Genomic DNA, 18,527 nt, shown 5'->3' on the forward strand with positions numbered 1-18,527 from the left:
AGAATTCACTCTTCTCACCAGTCCTACACAAATTTCATAGGGAGACCCTAAATATCCAGAGGTTAACACAGCCCCTGGAAGGCGTGGAGCCCCTTCTCATGTGACAGTAAACGTCATATATTTATAGCAAGAGGGATTCATAAAAATTCCCATATATCTGAAGACACACTTCGGGCTTGTCTACTCTTGAAACACTGCTGTGGCACAGCGGCGTTGCTGCAGCTGAGCCACTGTAGCATTTCAGTGCAGACATTACCTACGCCAATGGAAGGGGTTCTCCTGTTGGTGTAGGATGGTAATCCACCTCCCCAAGAGGTGGTATCTAGGTTGACAGAAGAATTTTTCTGTCACCCTAGCACTGACTACACGGGGGAGGGTAAGGCTGGTTTGGCTATGTCTCTTGGGGTCTGAATTTTTCACACCCCTAAGAGACATAGCTATACCAATATACATTCCTAGGGTAGATCAGGCCTAAGTATATTCTGAATACAGCCCTGAATTATTAGAAATTAACATTTAATTATATGTTTTTTGTCTAAAAGTCTAAACCACCAGACAATACCTTTTGCTTAAAGAACACCATCCACAGTGTGGATCCTTTGCAGATAAACATTCTTTACAGGAACCATATTTATTGCAGTTTGCAACCTGTATTCTTCTCACCTAAAAATACAGAAAGCAATAACTTATGCTGAACAGTACTAGCTCTGCTCAAAAAGGGCAAAAGGGGTAGGGGATCCAAAGGTATTTTAATGTTTATACTAATCAGCAAACTAACATCAGTACAAAGTTTGCCCTGAGTTTATTTCATGAACCTCATAAAATGAATGTTTATTCTTTGCCTTTAAACAAATCTACAGCAAGAAAGTGATATACTTAAAAAAATATCCACTGAATATCCACTGGATATCTATGGAGTTTCCTCATTAGATAACTCGTAAAGTAAAGTACATTTTAATCTGGAAAACTAGCTATTAGGTTCTAACTTCTGAAAAATCCCATGCTACCATAAGTGGATACAGGAGAAATACTGGAGTAGCACAGCGAATTATGTATAATAGAAAGGGATATGTTTATGATGAATCTTCTAGTTTAGCAGAGAATGGATTTGTGCCTCTTCAAAATCAAATTCTTAAATGGTGCAATGAATGTGCATCTAAAAATGCATGTGCAAAAAATGCATCTGTGCATGTAAGTAGATATTTGCATGTATGCATTGGGTAAACTGGTACAAATGCATGGAACTATGAAACATGCATACAAAATTCCATTTCAGTGTGCAAAAACAGGTTATTGTGGATACATGTATATTTGAAAATTTGTCTCTAATATTCCAATTAACCATTCTCAAAATGAAATAATTTAAATGAAAACTATGAACATTATTTATAAATACTAAACATTTTCCTGATTCAAAAGATTTGCTTATAAATTGTATTGCAGACATTAAGATTGTTTGTTTTGTTTATTGTGGTTTTGCTCAGACCCTCGATCAACTCTTATTCCAAATATATACAATGGAACCCAATTTATTTGAAGGTCTGTGAAATAATTAGGGGTTCAGATCATTAGGGGAATTTACTAATAAATTTAAAAGTCTGTACTCAGGATCAGAAGTCTCCTTTTATAAAAGATCTTGCTAAGCCCCAAGCAAGGTTTTGGAGAGGTATTTATTCTTAAATGTTTCTCCATAGTAATTTGCTCTTCCAACAAGACTAAAGACCATCAAGCTCTTTCTTCTAAAGATCTATACCTATTTTTAGAACAGTAAACTTTTGCACTTTGAGATTCTCCACCCTTGAAAGTCAAGGGGTGTCTATAACAATTTGTAATCGTTCTGCTAGATTTTAGGGTAAAAATATGATTTTCACTGGCACTGAAGAGACTTTATCTTAAGGGAAGGCATAAAGGTCATGGGTGAAATCCTGCCCCACCAAAATGAATGGCAGTTTTGCCATTGACTTCAATAAGGCCAGGATTTCAAACCCATATCTCGAGTTAACATAATTCAGTAGTATAGACTGCAAAGCCTGCTACCAAACTCCGCACATTGTAGAGAACTAGCCTGCTGGCTCAAAGCTTTGTTCCCACAGAGTTAATGAGACCTGTTCATCAGCAGGTCTTCTATGCAGCTTGAGTTCAATCCTGACTGGTTCCAAACACTTTAGTCTCGATCCAGCAAAACACTTAATCACATGCTTAACTTTAATCATATGAGTACTCCCTCAATGGGAGCACATAAAAGTCAGCCTATTATGAGCTCTGCAGGTCTAAAGCCAAACTTTGGGGGATGCAGACAAGCTTTGGTTAACTGCAGTTTGGATAATTAATAAGGTTTGATTGTAATTCAGATGAAAAGCTCTACTTATACAATGACAGAAAACTTATTAAAGTCTTCAAGATAGCAGTTAATCATTTAATCATTTTATCTAGTATTGTACCAACCTCGTTAGCAAATGACAGATATATGTAGTCACTATCCACTGGGTCAAGTACAAGTTTGGGGAAAACGGAAGATTCTTCTTCAATTTCATACAAAATTTCAGGGCAGTTCGGTTCCATGTTGTTGTTAAGAATAACCTAAAAACATGAGATGTAAAATTATCCACTAAACCCCCTGATTAACAAGAAGACAGTTAATATTTTAATCATAAATCCTTTCCATGCTCCAACAGTGGCTACATCATTAGACCACTTAGAAGACTTATTGTGACCTGATTTCTTTAGAAATGTGTCTGGTTCTCATAATGCAGAAAGTTGGAGGACAAGAACATCAGATCATATCTTCTGTAGCATAGAAACTAGATATATTTTGTACTGAATTTGGATCTTGGAGTAGGGTAGGTAATGTAATTTTTATCAGTATTAAGTCACTAACTGACATCAACATCAAACGAGGAGGAAAAGATATACCCATACTATATGAAGTGTGTAACAATTTCTATCGGTAGAGTGGAGGGTGAAGGCGTCCACAATACGATCTAAGGTCTAAGATGTAGACCAGTGGTTCCCAAACTTTTCACATTGGGCCACTCCTTACCCCTGCCCATGCTCAGGAGACATGGTCGGGAAACTGGGGCTGAGTCATGGCTCCCGGGGGAAGGAGGGCGCAGATAGGGATAAAGGAGCCAAGGCTGGGGCCAGAGTTGCAGCTGGGCTGGGAGCCAGGGCCGGGAGCAGAGCCGTGGCGAGGCAGCAGTTGGGGCTGGCAGCACGGGCTGCATGTGGAGTTGTGGCCAGGCCAGGGACTGAGGCTGAGGGCAGAACCTGGGGGAGAGTCTCAGCCAGCATCCGGGACTGCAGCTGGGAGTGCGGCCAGAGCAGAGCTGGGGGCAGAGCACGGCTGGGTGGTCCTGCCGCGCCCCCCCCCCGAATGTTCCGCCACACCGCTGTAGTGGGGTGCGCCCCACAGTTTGGGGACAACTAACGTAGACAGATCTTATGCCTTTTTCTTCTCTCAGAAGATGGAGAGTGGCCCCTACCCTGCTTCATGGCAGAGGTTCAGCCCCCTAAATCCATGGGTACTCCCACAGGCAAAGACTATCTGGGTAGAGGCTCCATGCTTCTACATTGCCACCCAAATCCCAATACTCCCTGCAGCCCCTTGACAGTACAGCTCTTGTGTGAGTAATGCTGTAAGGGACTTGGCTCCTTGTACCTCTGCTTCCCAGGACCACCCATCAAGGGGGAGTTTCCACAGCATGAAAAGGAACCTACAAAAGTTATTGCTGACTCCGTCTCCAGTCACAGGAGTTGCTTTGCCCTGGAGCTTTTGGGGTTGATGAGAGGATGCTTGTGAGTTGCTATTCCTCTTCCATATCTCATCCAACCCAAATCCACAGGTTTCTATGCCTCTCCTCTCCCAAAAGTAAAAGGAGTAGGGGATCCAAAGATATTTTAATGTTTATACTAATCAGCAAACTAACATCAGTACAAAATTTGCCCTGAGTTTATTTCTTATTTCCACAAACAAGGCTAAGCAATGGAGACGTGTTCATGGTCTCCACTGAACTATAGAAACATGAAAGCATTCAGTTTTATTTAATTATCAAAAATTGGTTTCCAGCTCCCTGGAAACAAACAGGAGAAAGTTTTTCATGGTGTATTCTACTCTACTCCAGCTGTCTGCTTACTAAAAACAGAAAGAGTCATCCTTTGCAGTGTAGACAGGAAATGCACTGTTACAGAACGCTGGAAAAAAAAAATCTCAAATAAAAGAGAGTTGCCTCCCAGGTTTGACAGTGAGATAGGAAGCCTTTCATTTCTAAGTTTTTGATTCAGAACGGGCAAAGGTCAACTACTCAGCAGCCTTAGTAAAATGAGTCTGGTCTTGGTTCCTAATGGACAGATAACCACAAGACACAGAAAAGTTGTTTTTTAAAAACAGCTAGAGAAATGTAATAATAGTTGGTCTCCACTGGTAAACACAGACTAACTAAATGTGGTACAAACAATAAATTAAGGACTATAGATATTATTTAATTAGTGAACTATATTTGTGGATTTTAAGCAGGACATTTAATCTCATCTGGATGTTATTTTGTTCTCTGTGTTCCACTGTCACCAAGAGACTGTAAACCAATAATTGCACATTTGAATGTTTAAAAAGTGAAAGTAACAATACTGCAGTTCTTTAAAATGCAAACAAAACAGAATATAGAGATATCCAGGTGATGATGTTAGTTTACAATATAATGTATACAATGGAACACAGGAAACATTTACTCATTAAAACACATTGATTAGGAAAAATATCCCACATTCCACTAACCTTCAGTAACTGTCCATCTCTTGTTCCCAAAAACAAAACTGTCTTGTTCAAAACTACAGTAGCATAAACAGCTGATAAATCAGAGTGAATCAAGGTGGGTGACTTTTTCACTGGTGATAACAGTTTTTGCTGAAAATCAGACAAGAGCAGAACATGTGACAAAATTATTCAACAATACTGTAAAATACAACTAAAAAAAAAAGAAGAAGAATTCCTGGGAAGCCGCTCAGTGCCCTCCCCTTATGGACCACAACTTTTGGAGGTATTTCTATTTTCAACAGGGTTATACTCAACACAATATACTCTTGGAAATGTACAGAGAGATGTGACAGTCCTTTTGTCAATCTGGTCTGTTTAGCTATGCAAATATAAGTACTAAATAATTACTAACATAAATGGGGAGGGAAAGAAAGAATCAAAGCAGATACAGCCATTTGTTCCTTGATTCACTGTGGATATCTATCCAGATATGAAGCCTGTTATTGGTACTACTTCTCTGGCCAATTGTCTACATGTACACCCCCACTGTACCATATTGCAAAGCCGCTCTGCTGTTATAAAGTCTATAATGTCCAGATCTATTATAAATTACTGGCTCCCACTCCATGTAATCCTCAGTGTACCTTCATCTGGGTCCATGGAACCCTGCTTCAGACCTGAAATATTTTCAGAAGCCTCTTTTAATAAATGCAGTTACCCAGGATACAGCAGGTATAGATTCAAACAAATAGGTGGTGTTGTTTTTTCTCTTGCCAGAAAATGAAGTGCTTCACCCTTCCTTTTTTGGTTTCCTGCTTTGCAGTAAAGGAAGCTGAATCTTATAGAACATATTGCTAGACCATAAGAACTAGAAAGTGCCATACAATTTGTGACATTGTAGGCATTAAATACAGTTTATTCCCTTACTTTCCCCTCCATCATAACTCTGTTACACATAAAATTAAAGTTTCCGTATTTAATTTAGATCAAGTAACAGTCTTCATGATAAAAATATAATAACTAAATGCTATAAGAAAAATTAAAAAACTCTGTGAAGATGTAACTATGACATAATATTATTATAGACATATTTTAATAACAAATTAATTTATTAACAGGCTGGGCCAAAATACTGGTGTAAGATTTACACTACAGAGACAAAAAAGTGTTTGACCCACTATGTCTAAACAAAATGTATCTGTGGGAATTTCAATTCCAAGCATCACCCACAATTCTTTGTTGAAGCTGAGTTGTAAAACTATATTAATTTATGGAAATACCTGGGCAACTGCAGCATAAGAAAACGTAGGGCAATATCACTTCAGAAAATTATTTTTATATCATGCAAAAAAATGGACAATTTATTATTAATCGTATTATATAGGACCCTCCAAAGACCCCAACCAAGATGAGGGCTCCATTGTGCTACATGCTTTAGAAACACATAGTCAGAGACATGCCCTGTCCGAAATGGCTTACAATCTAAAACCGCAAACCTGGACATTGTTCCTCACAGGCAGATCCCTACACCTGTAAGGAGCTTCATCAAAGTCAGGAACCTAACTAGCTCCCTTGGAAGATCTGGTCATAGACAAAGGATGGGAGACAGGAAGCATTATCCTCCCCATGTTACAACTGGGGATTTTAGAAAAATGACACGACTTCCCACGTTCCCACAGAGTGAACCTGTGACAGAGCACGCCAAATCCAGTGACAAGGCCATCATTCAACAGAAAGAGAATATGTTTCTGCAATGTAAATCCACTCTCAATTAAAATATTTTCCTATAACTTAAATTAGTTACTTTCAATTAGTTTGTAGAAAGCGCATTTGAAAAAAAAAACTTGATTAACTTTGATTATTTAAAAAATATATATCTTTTTTCAAGGGGTTGCAAAACACAGAGGGATTGTGATGCAGGACCCTGCTTAAAGCACTCTCATGGCGGCGCGTTAACGTTGCTGCCCCTTTTGCGCCCCCCCATTGGTGGCCTTGCTGGGTCCCTGGTGGCAGGGCCGCTGATGAGGGGGTGCAAAACGGGCAGTGACGTTAACACGCTGCTGCTGATGGGGGCGGGGGAGCGGGCAAAAGAAGTAGCTTCCCCAAGCCCTTTAAATCGCCATTGGAGCCCCAGGCGGCATGGGCCAGGCAGCGCAGATGGGCTGGCTGGGGGACGCTGACCCCGAGCCCCGCCCCTGGAACGGGGGGCAGAGCTGGCCCTGTATCAGTAAGAGCTTAATTTTACTTTCACTCCTGGCAGGAGTGAAAGGAAGACAAGCTACTCAAGGTGTCTTGCAGAAGCTGCACAGTTAGACCCTGGAAGGAAGGAGGAACCACCTAGACATTGAAACAGTAGGGTGACTGAGTTTTATTTTAACTTATATACTAGTCGATGAGCAGTGCCATTCTTTAGCATCCTCTCTTTCTGACTGAAGAAGCAACCCTAACAAGTCTGAGAAAACATCACCCCAATTCTCCTCGCTAGATGGAGGGACACTATAACGTTAAGCTTAGCTGGTTGGTGAAAGGGGGAACTGGTTTGGTGGGCCATCAAAACAAAAAAATTGCCTTAACTCTTTTACAACCTATTTCCTATCTTGTCCCCTCCCTTTGGGGAGCAGCTGCTGTTCCTTTCATCCTTCTCATCCTTTTTTCACACGCATTTAGTTTTTTAACCAACCCTTTCATTTATTCCACTGGGACTAAATGGGTTATGGCAGTGCAGGGTCTTCCCAGGCTTTTCCTTTCTTAAGAAAACCAATCTTGATTCAGCCCTAAAAATGTATTTACAGTTGGAGCTTCCTCTATGCTTCATTAGTCATACTTCTCCTCCCTTCCATGTTTCTGTATTCCAGAACACTTCTGTGACATAGGGCCAGAAAGGGTTACACAACTAGTAGGCTAACTGATCCAGATTCAACATATTAGGAGACAATGATTGTGTTTGAGGTTGACAGTGTAACCAAATGGTTCCTGTCTATCGCTGTATTCTGTTAATTCAGAGATCAAAAGGAGATGTTAACATTTAGGTAAACTGTGAATGTTGTAATATCATTGACTTTATTTCGCTTTGAAGTTTGTGGAATCTACCTGTAAATGGCGGGAGCTGGGCAATTGCCTTTTATTAATCCATGCAGCTAATCACCGGTGGTTCTTAGGACATAGGATGTACCTTCAAAGCCACTATTGTTCACCCAAGGACTGCACGCTGTCAAGAGGCTGCTAGATAACTATAAAAAGAACTCTAGGGCCCTGATCCTATCATCTCACATCTGCTTAAACTTCATCAGGGGAAGTTTGAATTGCAAGACTGAGGTCCCCAGCTCCAAACTGGGTCACCCTGACATTGGACTATAACTTATAGAACTAATTCTGAAATAACTTTTTACAACTCTGAAGCTCACCATCTCTACTATGAACTGACCGTAGAACTTTACTCATATCTGTATGTATAATGATCTTTTAACCCGTACTCACTCTCATTCCTTTTTTAATAAATTTTAGCTGAGTTAATAAGAATTGGCTGTAAGTGTGTATTTGGGTAAGATCTGAAATATTCATTGACCTGATAGCACTTTTTATATATGACAAACAAGGTTTTCAGTAATCCTCATCATATTTGACTTGGCTGTCTGGGGGGGAGCTCAAGGCTGGGTTGCTTTAAGGGAACTGTATTTCTGGCTTCTGGGTAACCAGTAAGGTATTGTAGAAGCTTTTCTGTTGCTGGATCGGTGAATCTAAGTATTAGAATAACCATCAGTTTTGGGGATTGTCTGCCCCATTCTTTGCAGTTTGCCCTAATTGAGCAATCTCAGTGTGGCCCCCCCCGGGGCCCCGGTCACAACTTCTAAGATCCATAAGAACACAAGAAATGTACCAAGAAAAGACCATCCTGTCCAACATGGTTGCTCTTTCCAGTTCTCAAATCCCACTCTTCTGCTTTATTCTACACTCCTCAATCTCCTTCAATTTCACAAATAAACCCAGATGTCTCCTGGATTAATTTAGACTGTGTTACAACCACCACATCTTGTAATGTATCCTGTTTATGACCCTTTGCATGAAATTACTTATACATGTTCTATAATTTACATCTAGATTTCTTCCACCTTGAGCACAGCTGTGACTGCTAAATTCATGCTTCTATGTTCTGTCTTGATTTTATTTAAATGTTTTAGAGTGCAAGCTCCTTGGGGAAAGGACTGTGTTTTCCTGTTTGTACAGCTCCGAACTTACTGCAGCTGCTCACTAAGTAAAGATACAAAGCCAGATCCTTAGCTGGTGTAAATGGACACAGCTCTACTAACTTCACTGGAACTGCACCTATTTACACCAACTGAGGATCTGGCCCATAACTCTTCATTCCTTTCTGGCCCTGCCATGTGTAGAAAAATAGGCCCTATTTTATTTTTGCAATATATCAAGCAGGTAGTAAGTAGACTCTCTCCTTTAGTATATTCATTCCCTTGCAATAATTAGTTAGCAACCGCTTTCCACCTAGGACAGTCACAGATAAATCTCAGAATAGAGTTTCTTGCCTAAGCTAAATTGATTCTGATAATTCATCCAGAATATTCATAGCTGAGACTCTAAAATCTCTCTAAAGCATTGCTACCATGCAGATTCCCTCAAAATAACATGAAATGCAGCAATCTGATCAGGACACAGAGCACATGAGAAATGTGTAGCAAATATTTGTGCAATGGCCTAACTTTGTTTTTTTATTGAGTATAGATTTTGGAACTGTGTTCTCCCCTGCTAACTTAACCATCCTCTGATCTACACATGATTCCAAGGAAGCTAATCTCTTCTTCAACGGCTCCCTACCCGTCTCTCAAAAGTTTCAAGCAAAAATACTTGGTCAAGCCAGATGACTCAAGGCAACTCTTAGCTGGGAACTGATTATTGGAGAATTTACAAGATTCCTGTGGCTTAATTCCCCATACTGAACAAAGACATTTTTAGAACTCACTCCTGTTGGACACAAAGATTTAATCAGTAATTACCTATGACAACCTCAAGTGACATATACTGGCTATGGAAGCCTATACTCTTGTCACAGCAAACGTAACACTAATGGTCTAGCAATGTACTTTAAATGACTAGACTACTGCAAAATTAATTACACTAAACAGTATTTTGAAAGCCTTAAATTTTTTCTTAAAAGAGTTTGACTCCTTGAGGGCCAGTTATAACAAAATTTAAATACTTTGTGTCTGTAAATTAATGGACCAAATTCTCTGCTGGGGTAATTGGGTCCAGCTCTATTGACTTCCATACTTTGACTTCAACAGAGCTGTGCCAATTTACACCAGCTAAGAATCTGGCCCAAGGTTTTTAATCATGCTTGATGAATAAAGGACCACACACTACACAATCTACCTACTCATTTCTTATGAACATATGGGCAAAAGTACCAACATCATATTGTTACAACTCTTTAGTGATATGACATAACAGAGAGCAGACCAGCAAAAAGCTCTTTTCTTTCAGTAGCCATTTAGATCTTAATATTTCATAACAGAAGCATCTTAATGTAGCAAATGCTCCTCTTCACCATGTGGACACATGCCGAACTCAGAATTTTAGAATTTTCCCTATAACGCTCCTGAGTCTTTTTGTTTTGCAACTGCTGACCTCAGTTACAGGTTCTTAAATGTGAGGAGATAACATTCTAAACCACTCTCTCTATTTACAGAGTCATGTATGCTAATGTATGATGCACAAAATCCTAATCTCTCGGCAGGGTGTGATATTCCAGTAGTTCCCACAGGGCAGGCCCAAAGCCCATTGAAAGGAAAGACTCCCATTGACTTCAAAGGTCATTGGAACAGGTATTCCTCATGTATTTTAGCCATGGAGCTTCCATTTCAGAATTGCAGGCATCCAAAAAATGGTCACTGGTACACAGCCAAATTTCTGAAAACAAAGTCAGATTGAATTTGATGATTTCTCATTGGGAAAAGCAGTCATTAATTTGAGCAAAAAATGTGCTCATCTGCACGTAATTTCTATTGCAGTGTCCATTACGACATATATTTCAGCTGTATTTATAATTTGATATACCCAAAATTAAGGCAAGAGAAATTTGGATCAGAAAAAAGCAAGAAGAACAAAAAAATTACAAAACTATACAATTTTGTTTGAGGTATGGTATTGTCCCCTCGCTCACCTCAATGCTAATTTTGGGTCATGAGTTGCTGGGAGTGCCACATCATATAGCTAGGTTTCAGAGTAACAGCCGTGTTAGTCTGTATTCGCAAAAAGAACAGGAGTACTTGTGGCACCTTAGAGACTAACCAATTTATTTGAGCATAAGCTTTCGTGAGCTACAGCTCACTTCATCGGATGCATACTGTGGAAAGTACAGAAGATCTTTTTATACACACAAACCATGAAAAAATGGGTGTTTACCACTACAAAAGGTTTTCTCTCCCCCCACCCCACTCTCCTGCTGGTAATAGCTTATCTAAAGTGATCACTCTCCTTACAATGTGTATGATAATCAAGTTGGGCCATTTCCAGCACAAATCCAGGTTTTCTCCCCACCCCACCCCCACAAACCCACTCTCCTGTTGGCATAGCTATAAATTGTGTATATATTGTATATTGCTAAAAATGTAGCAACCTAGGACAAAATGCCATGTGCAAACCCCACTGTATGAAATCATAGCAAAATTGGTCCAGTCTCATAAGCAAAAATGCAACACATGGCCTAGTGAGCACTGGAGTTATATATTTTGAAATAAAGTTGGTGGAGACAGATTTTAAACATACTTGTTTGGAATGCTACACTTAAATCCATTGCTAAAACAAAAGCATAAGTTCTGTTTGACCACAGTAGCAATATTGTGTCAAATCGCACCCACCCACCCAGTTTCAATGCAGTAAAGTATTAAAATTTATGCTTAATTTTAAACCTGAGTAGTTCCTTTCAAGTCAACAGGATTATTGGTGTGCTTAAAGTTAAGCACATGCTTAAGTGTTTTGCTAAATCAGGGCCAGAGTGCTCAATACCTTTCAGGATCAAGTTTATAGTGGAATCTCCAAACCATTGTCCCATGAAATACAGGAATACAGATGATCCAGTATGCATATACCCTTAGCAATACAGACCCTTTGCATGTCACTCAGAACCACAATGCAGAGGCAACATTCATGAAGTGCAAGCAGCAGTGTGTGAATGTGGACAAATAGGAGATTCCCACACAAATCAGTCAAAAAACAGTGCTGTCACAAAGTTGTGGCATGTCACCGTATGCTCTTACTGAGGGCTGCATTCCCAAGATCAAAATGTAGCATCCTGAACCTTGCAGAGAGCCAACGTGATGGGTCTATGTACACTAGCCTGGACCATACCACACATCACTGATTTAGAACATGGTCAAGAGGACCAGGATTTGCAATATTTTTTTAAAGGGTATTTTTTTAAGGGTTGCTGGCAAAAGGCAGGGTTATGTTCAGAGGAGTCCACCAGCCACAAGAGTTACTCAGAGCTCCGATTCAAGGCAGTGGTAATAATACGACATATTCATGTTGCCATGACTGTAGCCAGATAACAACCCTATCTTTAAAAGAGCTGGGATGTAAAGCATACACATCGCCAGCTACCTGCTGCATGGGTACACATTTTTTATGATGAACAGTTGATGTTCTGGGATACATGGTGCTCCTTTGTGCCCAAAAGCCCTATCGATTTCTACAGGTTTTTTTTTTTTTTAAGTTTTGCATATTGAATGACAAGTTGTGCATTATTTTTCTGAAGATTTTGAACCCATGCACACTTTTGATTCGAAAGGGCATCACATTATGCAAGTGAACCACCTTGCACTTTTTTGAGGGAAGAGGACAGAAGAATGCAAGTAGAAATATCTGGAAGATGAAGCATGCATGCATGAAGTGAGCACACGTGTTGTGTTTACCTATCCTATCCTTTTGTGCTTGTAAAATGACTTTTTAAAATGGAATTGCATTTGTTTCTGTGTCTTTCCTGCAAATATGTATAATGAACAATGAATTATCATTAGGGCTGTTGATTAATCGCAGTTAATTCACACGATTAAGTAAAAAAAAATTAATCACAATTTAAAAAATTAATCGCGATTAATTGCAGTTTTAACTGCACTGTTAAACAATAGAATACCAATTGAATTTTATTAAATATTTTTGGATATTTTCCTACATTTTAAATATATTGATTTCAATTACAACATAAAGTCCAAAGTGTACAGTGCTCACTTTATATTATTTTTTATTACAAATATTTGCACTGTAAAAATGATAAACCAAAGAAATAGTATTTTTCAATTCACCTCATACAAGTACTGTAGTGCAATTTCTTTGTCATGAAAGTGCAATTTACAAATGTAGATTTTTTTTTGTTATGTAACTGCACTCAAAAACAAAACAATGTAAAACTTCAGAGCCTACAAGTCCACTCAGTCCTACTTTTTGTTCAGTCAATCGCTAAGACAAACAAGTTTGTTTACATTTACAGGAGATAATGTTGCCCTCTTCTTATTAACAATGTCACCAGAAGGTAAGAACAGGCATTTGCATGGCACTTTTGTAGTCAGCATTGCAAGGTATTTACTTGCCAGATATGCTAAACATTCGTATGGCCCTTCATGCTTCAGCCATCATTCCAGAGGCCATGTTTCCAGAGGACATGCTGATGACGCTCGTTAAAAAAATAATGCTTTAATTAAATTTGTGACTGAACTCCTTGGGAGAGAATTGTATGTCCCCTGCTCTGTTTTACCCACATTCTGCCATATATGTCATTTTATATAGCAGCCTTGGATAATGACCCAGCACACGTTGTTCATTTTAAGAATACTTTCACTGCAGATTTCACAAAACACAAAGAAGGTACCAACGTAAGATTTCTAAAGCTAGCTACAGCACTCAACCCAAGGTTTAAGAATCTGAAGTGCCTTCCAAAATCTGAGAGGGATTAGGTGTAGAGCATGCTTTCAGATGTCTTAAAAGAGCAACACTCCAATGCAGAAACTACAGAACCCAAACCACCAAAAAAGAAAATTAACCTTGTGCTGGTGGCATCTGACTCAGATAATGAAGATGAACATGTGTCGATCAGTACTGCTTTGGATTCTTATTGAGCAGAACCCATCATCAGCATGGACACATGTCCCCTGAAATGGTAGTTGAAGCATGAAAGGACATATGAATCTTTAGCACATCTGGCACGTAAATATCTTGCGATTCTGGCTACAACAGTGCCATAAGAATGCCTGTTCTCACTGTCAGGTGACATTGTAAACAAGGACCAGGCAGTATTATCTCCTGCAAATGTAAACAAACTTGTTTGTCTGAGTGATTGGCTTAACAAGAAGTAGGACTGAATGGACTTGCAGGCTCTAAAATTTTACATTGTTTTATTTTTGAATGCAGATTTTTTCTACATAATTCTACATTTGTAAGTTCAGCTTTCATGATAAAGAGATTGCACTACAGTACTTGTGTTAGGTGAATTGAAAAATACTATTTTTGTTGTTTTTTTACAGTGCAAATACTTGTAATCAAAAATAAATATAAAGTGAGCACTGTACACTGTATTCTGTGTTGTAATTTAAATCAATATATTTGAAAACATAGAAAACATCCACAAATATATAAATAAATGGTATTCTATTATTGTTTAACAGTGCGATTAATCACAATTAATGTTTTTAATCACACAATTAATCATTTTTTTTTTATCGCTTGACAGCCCTAATTATAATGAAGGGAATATCATGCCTCCTTTGGGTTGGCTTCATTAGACAATTAGCTCATGGTATAACACAACACTCAGAAGTCATTATCTAACACAATGTTAAACATGACTCTACTGCCAATGTAGGCAGGAACCAATGAAGTTTAACATTGTGTCAGCTGGTCATGATTAACTCTAGAGGTCCAGTTAGTGACATGTTAAACATAGCGATCCCTGTCTATACTGACAGCAAAGCTGTGTTTAGCATCATGTTAATTAACCCAACTCCTCATGGTCATATTCTAACACAACCTAATTTTCCAGTAAAGATAAGCCTTTTGAAAGATTGGAGTTATTGCTGTAATAATGGGACTATGCTTGTAGTCTAAGACAGAACTATTCTTAAAATAATGAATGTTGGTCTTTCATATTTAGATACTTAGATACCATGGTGATGACAGCCATATAAATAGACTGTATTTGCACTCCTTAGACCCATTTCCTTAAAAGTTACAAAAAAACAATTCTCTAGAATTTCTGATATATGAGCTGTGCAAAATATTTATTTTGGGTTTTTTATGTGGATCGCTATTGGAAGTTTATTATTCACTTTTGCCATGGATGACAGTCTGATAAAACACCTTAGACTGCCAGTAAAGAAATCATGTAAGAACTGACAATGAAAGAACCAGCATCCAAAATCCAATTTCTAAATAACCATTGTTTGGGAAGGAGAGACTTTTTATTACCTCCTTTCATTCAATTTACCATCAGTAACCACAGCAATCAAAGTGAGTTACTGACACCTAAAAACAGAGGGTCAAATCCTGGCTCCATAGAAATCAATGGGAGTTTTGCCACTGATTTCAATATAGCCAGGATTTCACACACCTAATCTTATGATTCCATGTGGAAAGGGACAGATATTTAATCTTATTTGTTGTGACTAGCTAGTTTTAATATATTTTACATTTATATTGCAAGCTTTTATTTGGAAAGATCTCAAGAGTGCTTCCCTAACTGTGGTTAGGGAAGCAACCTCTTCTCATGAAGTTTCCAAAATACTCCATCCATTACTGGACAAGGCTGTCCCAATCTAGAAGGGGCAGTGGGTTAAACTGCAGAATGCTTGGGTGTTGGAGGATCTGCCAGAGACCAGGGCTCTCTTTACAGATCATGTTCTTGTCTTTTTTGTTGTTGTTTGTTTTGCCTGTTCTCACTTTCAGGTGACATTGTAAATAAGAAGCAGGCAGCAGTATCTCCCCTCAATGTAAACAAACTTTTTTGTCTTAGCGATTGGCAGAACAAGAAGTAGGACTGAGTGGACTTGTAGGCTCGAAAGTTTTACACTATTTTGTTTTTGAGTGCAGTCATGTAACCAAAAACAAAAAAATCTGCATTTGTAAGTTACACTTTCAAGATAAAGCGATTGCACTTCAGTACTTGTACGAGATGAACTGGAAAATACTATTTCTTTTGTCATTTTACAGTGCATATATTTGTAATCAAAAATAATAATACAAAGTGAGCACTGTACACTTTGTATTCTGTGTTGTAATTGAAATCAATATTGAAAATGTAGAAAAATATCCAAAATATTGAATACATTTCAATTAGTATTCTATTGTTATAAGTATGATTAATCAATTAATTTTGTTGAGTTAAGTGTGTGGGTTAACTGTGATTGAAAGCCCTAATATTTAGTATTCATTATTATTATTTATACAGCCCCAGAGATGTGCATGGTGCACTACGGGGTGGAGGGGAGAAAGCATGTCTAGATGGCAACAGGAGGTAGGAGGCTGAGTGTGGGGGATTTGAAGCAAGGTCTGCTAAATTGCAATCCTGGCTCTACCCCTCATTTGAGAGGTAACCATGAACATGTCTGCCTTCCCACATCTGCAGAGGGGAATGATAGTATCTACCTCAAGGATCAGCGAGTTCACACAAGGTTTTTAAAATATAAAGCTCTCTCTAAGCCTCGTGGGGAGCCAGGTCCCTGGGTGCTGGCTCCGGATCAGAATTCCCCTGAAACTCAAGGGCTCTCGGGGGGGGGGGGGGGCGGATTTTGACGGGGGCCAGCTGATCTATTTCTCCGAGGGCAACAAGCTTCACCGAAGTGAAGGGGAGACTCACACAGTGGCGATTTTCATTGATTTTCAGTAACGAGCCGCAACTGGCGGCTGGCTCCTTCCTCTGCCCGGCCAGCCACTCCATGTCCTGCATGGCGAAGATGCAGAGCGCGGTGGAGTCCCAGCGCCGCTCGCCCGGCCCGGCGCTGAAGACCCCGGCCCACCAGCCCGCCTGCCCCAGGAGGCTGGAGGAGAGGAGGGTGCTGCGGGCGCCGCAGTCCAGGCGCAGCTCGCCGAAGAGGCTGAGGACGGGGGGGTCCTTCTGGGACTTCAGCACGGCCACGCTGGGATGCGCCGCCGGGGGTAAGGGGTAGTAGGGGAAGAAGAGGTGCGCGCCCCACAGGAAGGCGTCCACGAAGTGCAGCGGGTTCGCGCCGGCGCGCTTCAGCGTCCCAAACTCCCCCCGGATCAGGCCCAGGTCCGGCAGGCTGCGCACGGTGAGCACCGTGTCGGCGTCGGAGGCCGAGGGGGCGCACGTCAGGTTGGTGTCGGGCAGCGAGTAGGTGGCGGCCAGCGCCAGCAAGCGGCCTTGGTTGGGCTGCGGCGCGAAGAGCACCCCGGTGGTGGAGCCCTGCGGCAGGCAGCTCACCACCTCGCTCTGGTTGGACAGCGCCGTCAGGTTACCCAGCAGCCGCACCTGGCAGCTGCCGCCGTGCAGGGTCCAGCCGGTGAGCAGGCGGCCGCGCTCCGGGTCCGGCAGCAGCAGCTTGCTGTGGGTGCCCGCCGGCTGCGCGCAGTCCTGCGCCCCCGCGGGCGCCAGCTGCAGCTGCCCGGAGGGCGGCCGGCCCAGGGCCGGGTGCAGCTTGTACAGGCAGCTGCCGCCCGCCAGCAGGAGGCTGTCCCCGCTCGCCGCGATGCTGTCGATGCGCACGGGCAGGGCGAAGCGCGGCTGGCACACGACGGCCCCGGCCCCGGCCAGGGCGATCAGCAGCGCCCAGGGCAGCGGGGGCGCGGCGGGGCCGGGGCGCCGGGGGTCCTTCCTCCTGCAGGGCGCCATGGGCGCGGCCCGCTCCTCGATCGGCTCCGCGGCTGCTCTAGTTGCCTGGCGCCGGCGGCTGCCCCATGCTGTGCTGCGGGGCGGGAGAGGCGCTGTGTCGTTCAGCCCCGGCTTCCTCCGTCTGGCTGCGGTGGTGGGAAGTTCCTCTCCGGGAGGCTGGGCTGGGCTCCTGGGTGGGGGTTTGGGCCTCAGACTTGCTCTTGCACAAGCTTCCTTCCCCAGTCACCCCACGCCCTGCGCCCTCCAGGATGCAGCGGGCGGGGGCCGCAGGCCCCTGCCCAGCTTTGCTCCTGGGTGCACTGCAAAACCAAGGCTGGGCTCCTGCTGTGAGTGAAACATCCCACAGCCTCTCAGCCTAGATGGGAGCAAAGCACCCCTGTGCACCAGGCAGCCTTTGGCAGGCTTCTTGGGCGTGCCATGAGTAGGACCGGCTCTAGGTACCAGCAAAGCAAGCATGTGCGTGGGGTGGCACAATTCCAGGGGCGGCATTCCAGCCATCCTTTTTTTATTTTATTTTATTTTTTGCTTGTGCAGTTGTGCTCTCAGAGCTGGGGGCGGCAAATTGTTTGCTTGGGGTGGCAAAAAACCTAAGAGCCGGCCCTGGCCTTGAGAGCATGGCTGGGGCCCACTTGGACTAGGGTGACCGGATAGTAAGTGTGGAAAATCGGGAGTTTTGCGCGGGGAGGTGGAGGGGGACGGGGCTATAGTCAGGGCCGTCCCTACCCATACGCAAAGTACGCAGCTGTGTAGGGCACCAGGAAATTTGGGGCACCACAGTTCCTGGTGCCCTGCACAGCTGTGTGCTGCTCCAGCCCCTGCCCTGCCTCTTCCCCATGGCCCCTGCCCCTGCTCTGCCCCAGCCCCATCCCCTGCTCCACCCCAGCCCCACCTCCACTCCCCTGAGGACTGCAGCAAGGCTGGGCTTGCACT

General features: G+C 42.0%; 1 protein-coding gene and 1 long non-coding RNA gene across 3 annotated transcripts in view; one reads left to right on the plus strand and one right to left on the minus strand.

Moving 5' to 3' along the window:
• Window positions 1-17,814, minus strand: part of PLXNC1 (plexin C1) — a 96,505-nt gene extending 78,691 nt beyond the window's left edge. The window contains exons 1-4 of one of the 2 annotated variants that reach the window (XM_048835577.2): window positions 16,605-17,814; window positions 4,772-4,900; window positions 2,446-2,580; window positions 563-663 (exon numbers count right to left, since the gene is read on the minus strand). In XM_048835577.2, the coding sequence (XP_048691534.2) occupies window positions 563-663; window positions 2,446-2,580; window positions 4,772-4,900; window positions 16,605-17,597 (1,358 nt within the window). In that variant the 5' untranslated portion in view covers window positions 17,598-17,814. The remainder of the gene's footprint in view (window positions 1-562; window positions 664-2,445; window positions 2,581-4,771; window positions 4,901-16,604) is intronic. The other variant, XM_075124285.1, reaches the window with a different exon arrangement.
• The window catches only part of LOC142070564 (uncharacterized), a 46,453-nt gene continuing 44,780 nt past the window's right edge, over window positions 16,855-18,527 (plus strand). The window contains exon 1 of the long non-coding RNA XR_012666427.1: window positions 16,855-16,903. This is a non-coding gene — a long non-coding RNA (uncharacterized LOC142070564). The remainder of the gene's footprint in view (window positions 16,904-18,527) is intronic.

Source organism: Caretta caretta, chromosome 1 (assembly GCF_965140235.1).
Source record: "Caretta caretta isolate rCarCar2 chromosome 1, rCarCar1.hap1, whole genome shotgun sequence".
NCBI lineage: Eukaryota > Metazoa > Chordata > Testudines > Cheloniidae > Caretta > Caretta caretta.